Here is a 15163-nt window from a genome sequence, read left to right as displayed (position 1 = left end):
CCATCCCATTCATACGGCACTGAGAGGATCAGCTCCACGCCCTTGTTTTATAGGACGATGAGCTCACTGCGGCTGTGAGATCGGCCAGAGTTCTGTAAAACCTGATCTACACCACATGGACGGTGTAGTACTATCAGCTTGTCCTATTATCAGGAGAGCCCATTGAGAGCTGCTCAGACAGCCTGAACGCTGTGTGTGTGTGTGTGTGTGTGTGTGTGTGTGTGTGTGTGTGTGTGTGTGCGTGTGTGTGCGTGTGCGTGCGTGCGTGCGTGCGTGCGTGCGTGCGTGCGTGCGTGCGTGCGTGCGTGCGTGCGTGCGTGCGTGCGTGCGTGCGTGCGTGCGTGCGTGCTAGCACGCGCACATGAATCTCCGTCCAACACACACACACACTTTAAGGGAACATCCAAGTAACGTTGCTATGAAGACGTGTCATGAAACACTTGTTACTGCTACCTTGTGACTTAAAGGGAAATTCCACTACAGCACAACATTAAACAGATTTAACACATCCAGGTTTGACGGAATACGACTCTCTTTGTGTCTGTGGCCAGCACAGTTGTAGCACTTCGCTTTTTGGAAACATTTTAAGGAGTCACTATCAAAACCAGCATTCTGAGAGCACCGCATCTGCGCCAGCCGTAGTCCACAATGGATTTCTAGTCCTGCGCTCACTACGAATAGGACTAGCACTCACTCTGCGTTCGCCACTAAAAGTAGCACTAAACCATACCATTCCAGTACAACAGATGGCGCTGGGGGGCACCCATGGTGTACTAATAGATCTAGCAGTCTGTTTTTCATCGAACTGTTCTCCATCTATTCAACTGATTTCCATCAATTTTGGAATGGTCCAGATTCGGCTGACTTTTTGCAATGGGAATGTTTTTCTTCTTCACATGCAACAATCATCTAAGTATCCACACATGAAATAATTGTATTGGTATTGTGTCTTATCCATAACTGATCTTGAATTGGACTAAAAATGCATTGAAAGGCCTCTTCTCCTCTGACCTCCAGGCTCTCGGGGACTCAGACTTCCCGTCTGTCCTGCGGCAGCTGCTGCTCCTTGTGAAGCCCCAGCGTGAGGAGGTGGAGTGCGGTCCCGAGGAGCTGCTCCTCCTGCTGGTCTACCTCTACTCCCTCCGGCAGGGGGGCGTACCAGAGGAGGAGGCGGAGGAACTGGAGAAGGTGGAGAGGGACCTGATCGGGGCGCTCACGCTGCTCATCACGAGTGAGACGGAACTCAGCCCCATGCTCCAGAAACTCACTGGTGAGTCGAGACGAGCAACATCGGATTCCAATTGTGAATTTAGTACGATGGGCCAGCGATATTTCATGGTTTCGTCACGTTCTGTTTCCAACTCGAGAAATATTACAGAAATATCCACAGATGACTCAATAGCATTTGTTTCTGAAGGTACTGAGTACCCACCTTTGGTATCGTGTTGCAGTTTTTTGAAGCCAAAGAAAATGTATTATATTCCAACGCAGCAAATGATCTGTAGATGTGGGAGTGATGGTGTCTGGGATTAATAATGCTGTATTGTGATAGATTTCTGATTTTAATCTCTTTTCATGAGAGAGAGAAGAGAGAGAGAGAGAGAGAGAGAGAGAGAGAGAGAGAGAGAGAGAGACTTTTAAGGTTCCTCCATTTTCAGTAAGTCATGTCACAGCAGCAGAAACTTGATTACGAAGGAACCAAAAAAAACAACAGAACCAGAGACAAGTCACGGGTCAGTGAGAGTACAGACATCTCTCTTCAGAGATAACTAGGTACGCAGGGATCCGTTGATTTGTTCACCAGGTTTGAGACAGCTGTTCACTATAAGGACAGCTCCCTTTGTAGCCCAGACTTCTTCCTAGAAAGAGAGAGAGAGTGAGTGAGAAGAGAGAGTGCTGTTTATCTTCCTTGTCTGCTTGTCCCAATGAGGACCCCACACCTCATCTCTCTGCTGGTCCCCATAATGCAGCATGCACACACACATTCATGCATGAAGAGTTATGTACTTTCTAACCAACAACAATGGAAAAAATGTGTGTGTGTTGGGGAGGGTGGCTCTTTATCCCTTTCCTCACATCTGACAGTGACGTCATCCATCTGTTAAATGACCTTTTGACATTTATCCTTCACGCTGACTTATAGATTCATACATAAAGATAAAATAAGATTAAAAAAAACCACTTGATTAATCCCCAGGGAAAAATCCTGGTATACCGTGTACACTGTATGTATGTATATATATTTAAATATCTCTCTCTCTCTATATATATATAGATGTGTATATACAGTACATATTACAAACATATATACATATAACATACATAAATACATATTACGTACATATATACATACATACATACATACATTTTATATTACCTTATTTCTATGTATTGCATAAGAAGATATTTGTTCACAATTAGCTTTAATATAGAGAACAACACTGTACCAGGTTTCTCACCAGTAAAAATATTTTACAATCTAACTATAAAGGGAGGAATCTCTGTATGTATGTCTGCCTCTATCTATGTATGTCCTTCGATTATCTCGACAACCGTTCATCTGATCTACTTCACACTTGGCGGGTGTATTGCTGGGGTCCAAAGGGCGTGCAGCATCTAATTTGGTGGAATTTTGACATGCGACATGTGTGATATTAGTAAACTTTCAGTTAATAGCGAACAGCAAGCCAGCGGGGGGCTGGGTTTCAGAGCTCTGCGACTGATTCACAAAGAGTGTCTTTCATACTTTTACTACTTTTAGTCTTTAACTCACCCTGGAATAAAAATCTGTGTTATCTCTGCTTTCCTCCATTCATGGAGCTGGAGGTTACAGAGTACTGTAAGTAACTAAATCGTCAGTAAACGGAAGATTTTCAAGTTCGGTTTCAGAGACTTTTTACATCTAATTACAGTAATATATATATATATATATATTTTTTATCTGGATTTATATTTTTATTTGCATATCCCTGTATAATACTGTTACTGTGTGTGTGAGTGTGTGTGCGAGTGCATGGTGACATTTTGACTAATTAATGAGTTTGAATGGAAGCTGGTCACCATGGCAACAGTGTTGTTACTTTTAGGCAAATGCTCTGTTTCTGGCCTACAGTGCATGCACGCACACACTACTTATTCTTCCACTTAACTATGAGTACTTCTACCAACGCTGTACTTGTTACGTCCGATAGACTGAGCGTAGGCTGATAGTAAACCACTAGTATTATATTAAAACCTAAGTATTTTTAGGGTTCTAATTTTTTGACACATAAATGGATAAAATATATATATATATATATATATATATATATATATATATATATATACCATCTGGCATGCAAAAGAATAAAAATTTATAACTGAAATACACTACCCGGCTCCTCCAATTAGTTGAATCTAACTTAACTTATTATAAAATTCTATCTTAAATAAAAATAAGTGTTTTTGACCAGTGTTTCAAATAATTAAGTAAGTCATTTAAATATAAATAAATAATAATATTGCTGCAGAATAATAAATAAATTAATTAATAAATACAATTAAACGAACATAAAAATGAACATTTGTGACTCCTAGTGGACGAGCGGAATACTTAATTTGATCAACTTCTCTGAAATCGTGCGTGTGTGTGTGTGTGTGTGTGTGTGATGTTGTAAATAGCTCAAAGCGGTTATTCTAATCCCCTGCTTTGTTGTGGCAGAGATCACGCTGATGGAGAGAGGAACAGAGAGAGACAGACAGACAGAGAGGGTTACACCACAGGATTTTCTAAAGACTTTTAGAAGTGGCAAAGTTACAAAAAATGTCTTGTTTATATTTAGATTACTGTGAGAAATACCTGATGGCTGAATCTAATAAAACTCAATAACAAACATATAACTCTGCTGAAACAATATCAATAAATATGACAGAGTAATATACAAAAGTACAGTTACAATAAGAAATTGTGTGTGTCCTGATCTTGATTCAGATTTCACTTGAATTTGGTGCAAGATTTAAAATGAGGGAGAAACTCTCTCTCTCTCTCTCTCTCTCTCTCTCTCTCTCGCTCTCTCTCTCTTTCTCTCATTCTCTCTCTCTCTTTTTCTCATCTCGTTTTTTTTCCGTCCTTGGGGATAGGAGGGGAGGTATCAAACCTCCCCAACGCTGCTGTTTAGCTTGGCAACGCAAGGAGGCCGTAGGACGGTAAAGGAAACCCCCTACCCCCTCCCCCTCTCGTGAGGAAGTTGGGCAGTAAGTTTAGCGATTGTGCCTGACTAGGAATATTTTCCCTCTGGCTCTGTGCTTGTGAAATTTGTCTCAATTATTTTTAATTGGTAGAATGTCTGCACTTCTGCTGCTACAGACACACACAGGCGCACGCACGCACACACACACACACACACACACAAACACACACACACACACAATACGTGCACAGTAAGGACCTGAAGCAGGCCAGTGGCGTTGCCGCATCAGATGAACACAATGACATTGAACCTCAGGCTTCAATTAACACACACTCATCACATCCTGACTGCAGGGCCACACACGCACACACACAAACACACACTGGAAAATATCCCCAGCACAAAATTAAGATCCATACCAAACATATAATTAAATAAATGAACTCAACCGGTTGCTACTTAAATGTAAATGTTAGTCTTAGTTGTTGTTCCCCTCCGTTCATCTCCAAACTGAAACTAGGGACATGGTTTGTCATGTACAGTGTATCTGCAGGTCCTTGAAAAGATCTTCACATGTCTTGAATTCAGGTCACTTTTTGCCTAGTACGGTTTTAACAAGAGCGTTAGTGATGAAAGCTTTGTCTCTTTTTGGAGATTCGGCTCTTTGCGAATGCGTAAAAAGATTTGTTCAATTCTTCGTTCGGTTGACTCATCAGCTCTGAGTTTTGAATGGAATTCTCACAAGAATCATTAAATTGTTCATTTCGGAAGACGGCATAGTGTAAATCCATCACATTCAATATGATGCCAACTGCCTTCGCACTTTTTCCCCACATATTTAATCCTCATTATTTTCTTTTTGTGAGAAGAAGATTCAGAAGATGCAGGGCTTGATGCACACGTGTAACTCGCGGATACCAGATGCCTCTGTTTGTGGTGCACGCTCCACTCGCAACTGGGGGCTCTCAGTGTGACTGGCTGCAGTTACCGAGTTGTGAAAGAACAACTCTGTTGGTGGAGTGCCTCCAACCTCCCGCGTCATTAAAAATATTTTTTTGTTATGAGCGAATCGTTCGCTAGTCTTGCATCACTAAATAGTGGAACATTTGGTGGCCGGAGATGTGGAAGTCCATAGAAAAACCCCAAAATACGAAGCGGCCATTTGTCACTTTCTCGAGCTAAATACTGCAACATATCAAAATCTCCTGGAAGAAGTAGCACAACACAGAGGTTATAGGTGAGGAGTTATAGGACACTTGGGATTAAACCCGAAACCATCCATCCAGTGAAGCTTCTAGAAGGTCCAGGAAGGAGCAGATGTGGTGGGTCTGTATCGACCTGTAGCTCACACCTCTGTTAGCTTGAAGGAGAGTGTGAGCGCCCAGTGGAGGATCCCTGCACAGTGTATTTACGGCAGGAAACGCACGTTATAAAAGAGTCGTAAGCAGCTCCCATGGGAATCGCTGGTAGAAGGATGAAAATATCAGTAAAGCACGCCCCCACGCACCCCCATGCACACTGAGAAATACACAACACACTGAGGAATACACTTAAATACACAACACATTGAGGAATACATTTACATTCATTTACATTTAGTCATTTAGCAGACGCTTTTATCCAAAGCGACTTACAATTATTCAAACACCGACGGACGCAGCCATCAGGAGCAATTAGGGGTTAAGTTTCTTGCTCAAGGACACTACAGCATGCTAGCAGGAGGAGCCTGGGATCGAACCAGCGACCTTTAGATTACTAGACGACCAGCTCTACCTCCTGAGCTACCATCCCCCTAACACACTGAGAAATACACAACATATACAGACGTGGACAAATTTGTTGGTACCCTTCGACGAGAGAAGAAGAACCCACAATTTGTTCTGAAATAACTTGAAAGTCACAAAAGTAATTGCCATCCATCATTGTTTATTCCATAGATAATAGAAATCAGACTTTGCTTTTGATTTTTGATTCAACAGAATATTTTACATAATAAAACAAATGAAAATGGCATGGACAAAAATGATGGGACCCATAACCTTATATTTTGTTGCACAACCTTTAGAGGCAGTCACTGCAATGAAACGATTTCTGTTGCTCTCAATGAGACTTCTGCACCTGTCAACAGGTAGTTTGGCCCACTCTTCCTGAGCAAACTGCTCCCGCTGTCTCAGGTTTGGAAGGTGTTCATGGTGTTCAGGTGTTCATGTTTCAGCTCTTTCCATAGATGTTCGATAGGATTCAGATCAGGAGTCATAGAAGGCCACTTCAGAATAGCCCAATGTTTTATTCTTATGCATTCTTGGGTGCTTTTAGCTGTGTGTTTTGGGTCATTATCCTGTTGGAGGACCCATGACCTGCGACTGAGACAGAGCTTTCTGACACTGGGCAGTATGTTTCGCTCCAGAATGCCTTGATAGTCTTGAGATTTCATTGTGCCCTGCACAGATTCAAGGCACTCTGTGCCAGATGCAACACAGCAGCCCAAAAACATAACCGAGCCTCCTCCATGTTTCACAGTAGTTATGGTGTTCTTTTCTTTGAAAGCTTCATTTTTTCATCTGTGAGCATAGAGCTGATGTGACTTGCCAAAAAGCTCCAGTTTTGACTCATCTGTCCAAAGGACATTCTCCCAGAAGCATTGTGGCTTGTCAATATGCATTTTAGCTAATTCCAGTTGGGTTATTTTATGTTTTTCATTCAAAAGTGGAGTCCTCCTGGGTCTTCTTCCATGGAGCCCACTGTCACTCAAAAAGTGACGGATGGTAAGATCAGACACTGGTGTACCTTGATCTTGGAGTTCAGCTTGTACCTCTTTGGGAGTTGTCCTTGGCTCTTTTTCTACCATTCACGCTATCCTTCTGTTCAATCTGGGGTCGATTTTCCTCTTGCAGCCGCGTCCAGGGAGGTTGGGTACAGTCCCATGGACCTTAAACTTCTTATTAATATTTGCAACTGTAGTCACGTGAACATCAAGCATTCAACATGATTGTCTGTAATTTTCTTTCTGATCTCCTCAGACAACTCTCTCTTTTGCTTTCTCTGGTCCATGTTCAGTGTGGTGCACACGGTGATACCAAACAGCAGAGTGACTACTTTTCTTCATTTAAAAAGGCTGAATGACTGATTATAAGATTGAAGACGTGTGATACCAATTAAAGAAAACAGTTAGTTTGAAATATCACAATAATCCAATATTTTATCATCTTTTCTAAGGGGTACCAACAAATCTGTCCAGGCCATTTTAGAATATAATTGATCACTTTCACAATAATTAATCTCTTTTCACAGTTTTTTTGCTTTACTTTATGACATACCAAAGATATGCAGGTACATGCAGGCATGCAGGTAACATGAGAAAATTGCTTTTAATTTCAACACTTTTCAGGAGGAATGAAGCATTGTTTCAGTGAGCTGTAAGGACCAACAAATTTGTCTACGTCTGTACCTAAATACTCAACACACTTAGAAATACACCTTAATACACAACACACACCGGAGGAGGCTGCTGGACTGCAGACTGAGGGGCGAATTCACAAAAGCGTCGCGCGGACGTTGCGGCCGCCAAGGAAAAGCAAGTGTCACAAAGCGTCCGCAAACGGTGAAATGCGTCTCGTTGTGCCGGTGCTATTTTCATGTATTTAAAGTAGGCATCATTCGTACATTTGGTGCAAAATTGGCCCCTTTCTATGCAAATCAGCCTTGTTGCAAATCGCGTCCAATTCACAAATGCCGACGCTGATAACCTTGCGCAGTTGGATTGACTCTGTTACCGTCTGTAGAGACCTGGTGGTAACTGCGCGGAAAATAAAGGCGGTGGTGCCGATCCGCACCCTGCGCGATCAGGGTATATATACCTGTCAAGTTAAACATTGGGATTTGAAAATAATGGAAATGGTCCAGCAGGGGCATTACACACGGGGAGACCCCCAACGGGATACGTGTAACCCGCAACGGGGATTTTGTGAACAGACACACCACCGTGGTCTTCTCATTGCGGAGCCCGAAACATCTGCACCGGTTTTGCTGTCGCTGTTTAAAGTGAGAGGATTTACATTCTGAGAGCAGGACGAGGCGCACGCTCAGTCATACGTGTATAAAGATTCAAAAGTACAGATATTTTATCTGAAATGTGTAGTACTGGAGTCCAAAGTCTTGGAAACTGAATCTACTTCAGTAAGTACAGGAATGTTGGAATGGTGAAATGTGATAAAGCTCCACAGCAATATCCATCAGTGTATGAGTGTAATAAATGAAGTGCGTGCGTGCGTGCGCGTGTGCGTGTGCGCGTGTGTGTGTGTGCGTGCATGCTTGCGTGTGTGTGCGTGTGTGTGTGTGTGTGTGGGTTGGGTGGGTGCTGTATTTATGTGTTTTATCTGTGGATGAGGAAGGAAGGAATCTGTTTACGTTTCAGACTGAAGGCGGAGATAAATGATGGCCTGTCGTCAGCTAGCCCCCCCCCCCCCCCCCCCCAACAAAACAAGACGTGAAGATAACGTATATTTTTGGGAACACCTCAAGTCATAGGATAAAACACGTGATATACATCAGTAAAATCTCCTTGTGTAAGTATAGATCCAGACTTTGTGATAAAAACTGATTAAATATTATTATTATTGTTGATTGTTATTATTATTATTATTATTACTATTATTACTCAATTTAAAGGTAGGGAATGCATTATTTGACTTAATAACATTCCCGCTAAGTACAGTATTCTACTAATTTCTTCTAAAGATGCGGTTTACTCAGTCAACACAATAACTTATATTTACTTTTCTCAAGTTCAAATTTCATTTCCATTTTATCATTGTTCCCATCATATTTTCAATTAAAGTGAAAACACTGTGGAGCGCAGCGTATTCGTGGATGCAGAGATCCCAGTAAACTGTGTCCTGGATCAGATCGTCAGCAGGTCGGACCATTTAAAGGAAATGTGGCTCAAAAGGAATGTGGCTTCTATATTTAATCATTATTCTATATTCAGTAATCCTCAGGTTTATTGCATATTGTCATTATCTTTTTTCTATTTGTACTATTACTTTATTATTATTACTGGCCATTTTGATTTTAGCTGCTGTGATCCCCTCTGGGGATCAATGAAGTATCTATCTACAAACAGCTACCTCCCGTGTAAAGTAGATATGTGTAATACACATGTATGTACATACACACACATAGATCTATATTATGTGTATTCCAATTATAGTGTACATGCCTCATACCCATTTCATAGCCTCTAGCCCTCTCATTGCCTCTTAGCCTTTCACAGCCTCATTTACAGATCTTAGGGGACCTGTTATAAGACAACTCAGTCAGTTTTTTGTGAGCTGTCAGTTCAGAAAACATGTCCTAAAACGAGCTGTTCAGCTTTGCTGCCATCATTTACATAATTTCAGTAATAAACGTCACTTCAGTCGTAATTATATCCGCCCTCCATCTGATTAACTCCACCCACGGCTGGAGTGCGACCGGACCCGCTAGCATCCAAGCTAAGAGCTAATCATGGGAAGTTCTCAGTTGGCTGCAGAGACAAGCACAAATCTTTCAAAAGATAGAGGAATTAATACCAACTGTCGGTGACAAAACTGCAGACGAGGAAAACTGACGTATTTAAAAATTAATTAATTAATTAAACGGTGTGTTTCTTTTGCCGTTTTTGAGGCATACGTGTCAACCTTAACATTTTCCTGAGATTCTCCTGTATTTTACCCTTGGCTCACGCTGTCCCCCCAGTTAAAATATTCATCTGTCTGTAAATCTCCCATATTTTTAACCATCCTAATAATTCTTTTTTTTTTCGCTCTGATCACGCGTTGCGTGATCAGAGCGATCTCTGCTGCGCAACTTCTCCAAACAAAATCAGAAAAAACTGTGTTTCTATTGTAGACTTGTTTATTTCTTCCGTTTACTAATTGAATGAAAGAAAATTAAAAAACAGAAAACGTGCATAACAGGGTTATATAGAGAGCCCCAGCACTGCTTGAACCTGGTTCTGGGTTCTAGTTCAAGTTGCCCCTGATTTTGGAATTGGTTCTGGCTATGTTCTGGACTAGTGCTGGTTGAACCTGGTTCTGGGTTCTAGTGCTGGTCGGTTGTTTTCGACTATTGTTTGGACCCGGATCTGGAACTGGACCTGGTTTTGGGTTCTCTAGGGCGCGCCGTGTTCCTCGCGCCACGCCAGATGGGAGTTCTCCCGCCGCTGCAGCCGGGTCGCTTCCTGTCAGGAGGTCTGGAGTTAATCACAGACCGAGCCAGGCGAGGGGGAACGCCCCTCCACCCGACCTCCACCCTCCATACCCCCATCCTACAGCAGAGAAACAAGCGTTTTCTCCTCCTCTTTTCTGCTCCCCCTGTTTTGTCCCTTTCTGTAGAACTGTGGTTCTGAACCTTTTTCCCAGCAAGCGCCCTTAGTTTGATCCTAATCAAGATGCGGACCACATCTGATCAAATTCACTCTCTAGATCCAATCTGATCAATATTTTTATTGTTCGATCTGATTTAGTGTCTCTACTCTAGTCCGGGAGATAACAGTGAACCTAGGATCCAAGCAGTTGTTTCTGGGCATTCTCCAACGCTGCTGACGTCTGAAATAACAGTGTTAGTTGAACTATTAATCATTTTGCTGGGGACCCCTCTGGAAGGACCCCTGGGGGTCCCTGGACCCCATGTTAAGAACCACTATCAAGAAGACAATTTTACACAATTTAGTATTACGTATTATCCTTGCATTCAGTAATCACAGCAAAGAAGAAAAAAGCTATACACACACATACAAAATAAATTAAATTCAAAATCCAAACAAAATCCAAACAAATTCATGTTATTAGTGTTGTTATTATCTCAGAGGCGCGCAGACTAACAGCTCTAATCTGTCTGCAGTGGGACGCGTCTCAGAGCCTCTGGACGGCGGCCATGACACTTTGAGGTGATGATGGAAGATCTGGACGGAGATGATGTCTCCAGCTCCCTGGAACATCTCATTCTAGGGAAATTACGCGAAGGGAAATAATGTGAGGGTCCCCACGCACACAAGGGTTTTTAGAGGAGGTGTTCCATTAGCATTTAAGGATATTCATATTTATATGATAAGTATTTCTGTCGTACTTTGGCTTTCTTTCAAGCTGTTGTCTCAAAGGCACAAGAGACAACTTTTCAACTTCCCCCAAGTGGTATTATTGTTTGCGCCACTATCACAAAGACAACCAGATCGCTTTACGTTTTTCGCAGAGCACTCTGTGGATAGATCAACCCCATTTGGAAATAAGAGAAGAAAGAAGCATGTTCACTGAAGAGGTCAATTGGAATTGTCACAATTTAAAATTGTATTTATTTTGATTGTGCAATCATTGACATATATATACACATAGAGGTAGCATTAACTGCTTCGGCTTGTTGTTGCGATACGTCGACGTCGCCGCCATATTGAAACAGGCAAGACTGATCTGTAAACAAATGCATGTAAACAGGGGAGCGGCAAGATTGCTCTGCCGTCGGCCATTTCCGCTGTTGGTTGTGCATTGGCTGACGCACTTCCAGACTGAATCTTCCCTAAATCTATCATTTTTCTGGGAGTTCGTACCCAGTGGCGGTGTGTATGCATAGTGATATTGAGGCTTATAGGGAACCAATCTAAACGCCAATGGTGTCATTATTCTATAGCCATTACACTGTGCAACCAACATTAACTTCATAATGATAAGTAAGAGCACAAAAGTTGTCAATTGACGCTTTGATTCTTAAACTTTAATGACATTTCAACTTTGTTCTCCAAATACAATATTATATTACTGTTACACTAATCTCTGTCGCAATGTAGCTGAATGTTATTCTCCCTTGTAAGTCGCTTTGGATAAAAGCGTCTGCTAAATGACTAAATGTAAATTATATATGTATATATATATTTATTTATTTTTTTTCTCTTGCATCCTGGAGGAATGTCTGTTCCTCCATCTCTAACACAGTCTAATCTAGTTTTATCTGGCCACACACACACACGAACAGGAACTGAGTTAGTCCACAACGTGTCTGTTTTTGTCAATTTATAAGGCTGTGTGTGTGTGTGTGTGTGTGTGTGTGTGTGTGTGTGTGTGTGTGTGTGTGTGTGTGTGTGTGTGTGTGTGTGTGTGTGTGTGTGTGTGTGTGTGTGTGTGTGTGTGTGTGTGCTCTCCTGTCCGTCGAAATTATCTGACGTTTAAATTATGCGAAGTGTATTATTTTAATTAGTCCCTCTGCTCATAGAGCGCCCTCTCTCTCTCTCTCTCCTTTGGCTGACCTCTTAGACTGACCAGACACAGACTGAAGGGGTAAGAGAGGAGGAGTGTCTGTTATTCCACTTCTCTTCTCTTTTCATTTTTCTGGCACTGGTTCTCTCAATAAAACCATTTAAGGACTTTTTAAAACCTATCTACGTATTCCTAAATAACATGTTTAATACCAGCAGGGGCCCCTGCTGTAGTAGGGCCCACACACACAGACATTAATTACATCCTGTGAAGGCCCGTGAGTAGGGTACCCATGAGTGAAGGCCCCTGTAAGTGAGGGCCTCGGGAGTGAGGGCTCTCTGTGCAAGAGTCCCGTAAGCCAGGGTGTGTGAGGGTTCCGTCAGCGAGGGCCCCGTCAATGAGGGCCCCGTAAGAGAAGGTCCTTTAAGCGAGGGCCCTGTGAACAAGCGGCCCTTGACCGTTAGAGAAAGCTGTCTCAGTGACAGCCATGGGAGCGAGGGCCCATAAGCAAGGGCCCTGTAAAACCTTCATTCGTCCACATTGACTTACACACACACACGGTCAGGTCTCTCTTTGATGCTGACAGCTGTGTTCCTTCTGTGTCTGTGTCTATGACCCCCCCCTCACACACCACACACACACACACACACACACACACACACACACACACACACACACACACACACACACACACACACACACACACACTTTGTACTTAATCTAGGAGTGTCTAAACCAAGCAGGCCACCGTGTCTGACTGTTTACACGACGTGTGTGTGTGTGTGTGTGTGTGTGTGTGTGTGTGTGTGTGTGTGTGTGTGTGTGTGTGTGTGTGTGTGTGTGTGTGTGTGTGTGTGTGTGTGTGTGTGTGTGTGCGCCTGCCTGCAGACAGTGTTTGTATTATTATTATAATCTATGTAGTATGAAATCCTATAATGGACTTGTGATGAGTACAGTATTGTGTACAGGTAGTGCTGTGTAAAGGGAGTACTTTGAAAAGGGAGTACTTTGTACAGGTATTACCGTGTACAGGTAGTACTGTGTAAAGGGAGTACTTTGTACAGGTAGCACTGTGTACAGGTAGTGCTGTGTAAAGGGAGTACTTTGAAAAGGGAGTAATTTGTACAGGTAGTATTGTGTAAGGGTAGTACTTTGTACAGGTAGTACTGTGTACAGGTATGTGGGAGTTTCTACTCACAGTTAAGGGTTCAGGGAGGGAGTCTTTCTGGCCGTGGTGTGCCAACATGGCTTGAGTTTTATTGTCCATTGCGATATGTAGCACGCAGGCCACAATTATATATATATATTTCTGAGGAGCCTTAATGGAGGATAATACTAGTCCTCTCGGGCGCAGGAGGAATGGCATTCCTCTGTTTGGCTGCTCTCGAGCCTGTGCGCCGATCTCCTCTGTAAGTAACAGTACTACCTGTACTGTGTACAGGTAGTACTTTCTACAAGTGTTACTGTGCACTGTGCTTTACTGTTTAAAGCACTGTGCACTGTGTAGTAGTGGTATTTCTATGTGTTCATAACCAGCGGGTGCAGAGCCAAATGGAGGCACAGCTCCATCCACTCTGTTATCCAGAAGGGATGAGGGAAGGATAAGATAAGATGAGATAAATCTTTATTAGTCCTACAACGGGGAAAACTTACATCATTCCAGCAGCAAAAAGGGGACAGCAGAAAATAGGGGAATGGATGGGTGGACAAATGGAGGGGTGGACAGATGGAGCAGTGGAGGTGTGTGCACATGTTGTGCTGGGTCTCAGCATGTTCAGTGTGATTAGGAGGATGTGATGTCACTTCCTGTGATAAAGACTTCCTGTGATAGTGACTTCCTGTGGAGTCTGTGGGACGCCTGTATGAACACACACACACACACACACACACACACACACACACACAACCACCCCATACCTGTTTGTTTCCCATGATGCACTTCTTCACTCCGTCTCTCTGCTGAAGTCACAAAGTCACAAGTCATTCCACTTTAAAGAGCAGGCGTCTTGTTCTACTTCATTTTTACTGTGTGTGTGTGCGTGCGTGCGTGCGTGCGTGCGTGCGTGCGTGCGTGCGTGCGTGCGTCAGGTATTAGCCTATCACTCATTCTTCAGGGCTCAATGGTTTATTCGACTTTCAAAGTTCAGTGGTACCTTGACTTACGACTGTAATTCGTTCTATAAGAACGGTCGTATGTTAAAACAGTCGTATGTCGAAGCAATTTTTCCCATATAAATTATGAAATCATGGTGATCATAAACAAAATACACAGCACAAACACAGTAAATATGAAAAAAAAAATATGGATAAGCCACAAACTACGTGCACACACCATGTAGGTCGCCCGCTGACTGACTGCTGACTGACTGCTGACTGACTGCTGACTGACTGCTCACTGGCCGCCGACACGCCAACTGCAAATTTCCACGGTCGTATCTTGGAGCAGTCGGTCGCAAGTCAATACAAATTTTCGCGACTATCGCTTCTCGTATGTTGGATTAGTCGTAAGTAGATGCAGTCGTAGGTCGAGGTACCACTATCAGATGAAATCTACACACCTAACTGTCTCTCTGCAGTAATGGTTTATCAGACTATCTGAACTGACTGGTGATATCAGTCTCTGTCTCATCACACTTAAACACACACACAAACAGAAAGCAAACACACACACACACACACACACACCCACACACACACGCACACACTCTCTCAATCTACACAGACTCATTCTCGCTCTTCCTTTTCCAGACGTCAGCATGTACACACACA

The 15163-nt window shown here is 42.8% G+C and overlaps 1 protein-coding gene across 1 annotated transcript in view; it reads left to right on the top strand.

Annotated features, from left to right (window-relative positions):
- Positions 1-15163, top strand: part of scfd2 (sec1 family domain containing 2) — a 109123-nt gene that overhangs the window by 58398 nt on the left and 35562 nt on the right. The window contains exon 6 of the mRNA XM_079999107.1: positions 1018-1270. Coding sequence (XP_079855233.1) covers positions 1018-1270 — 253 coding nt within the window. The remainder of the gene's footprint in view (positions 1-1017; positions 1271-15163) is intronic.

Source organism: Zeus faber (assembly GCF_960531495.2).
Source record: "Zeus faber genome assembly, chromosome: 1".
Classification (NCBI taxonomy): Eukaryota; Metazoa; Chordata; class Actinopteri; order Zeiformes; family Zeidae; genus Zeus; species Zeus faber.
Note: the sequence above shows the minus strand (reverse complement) of the source record. Positions and strands in the feature narration are given on the sequence as shown.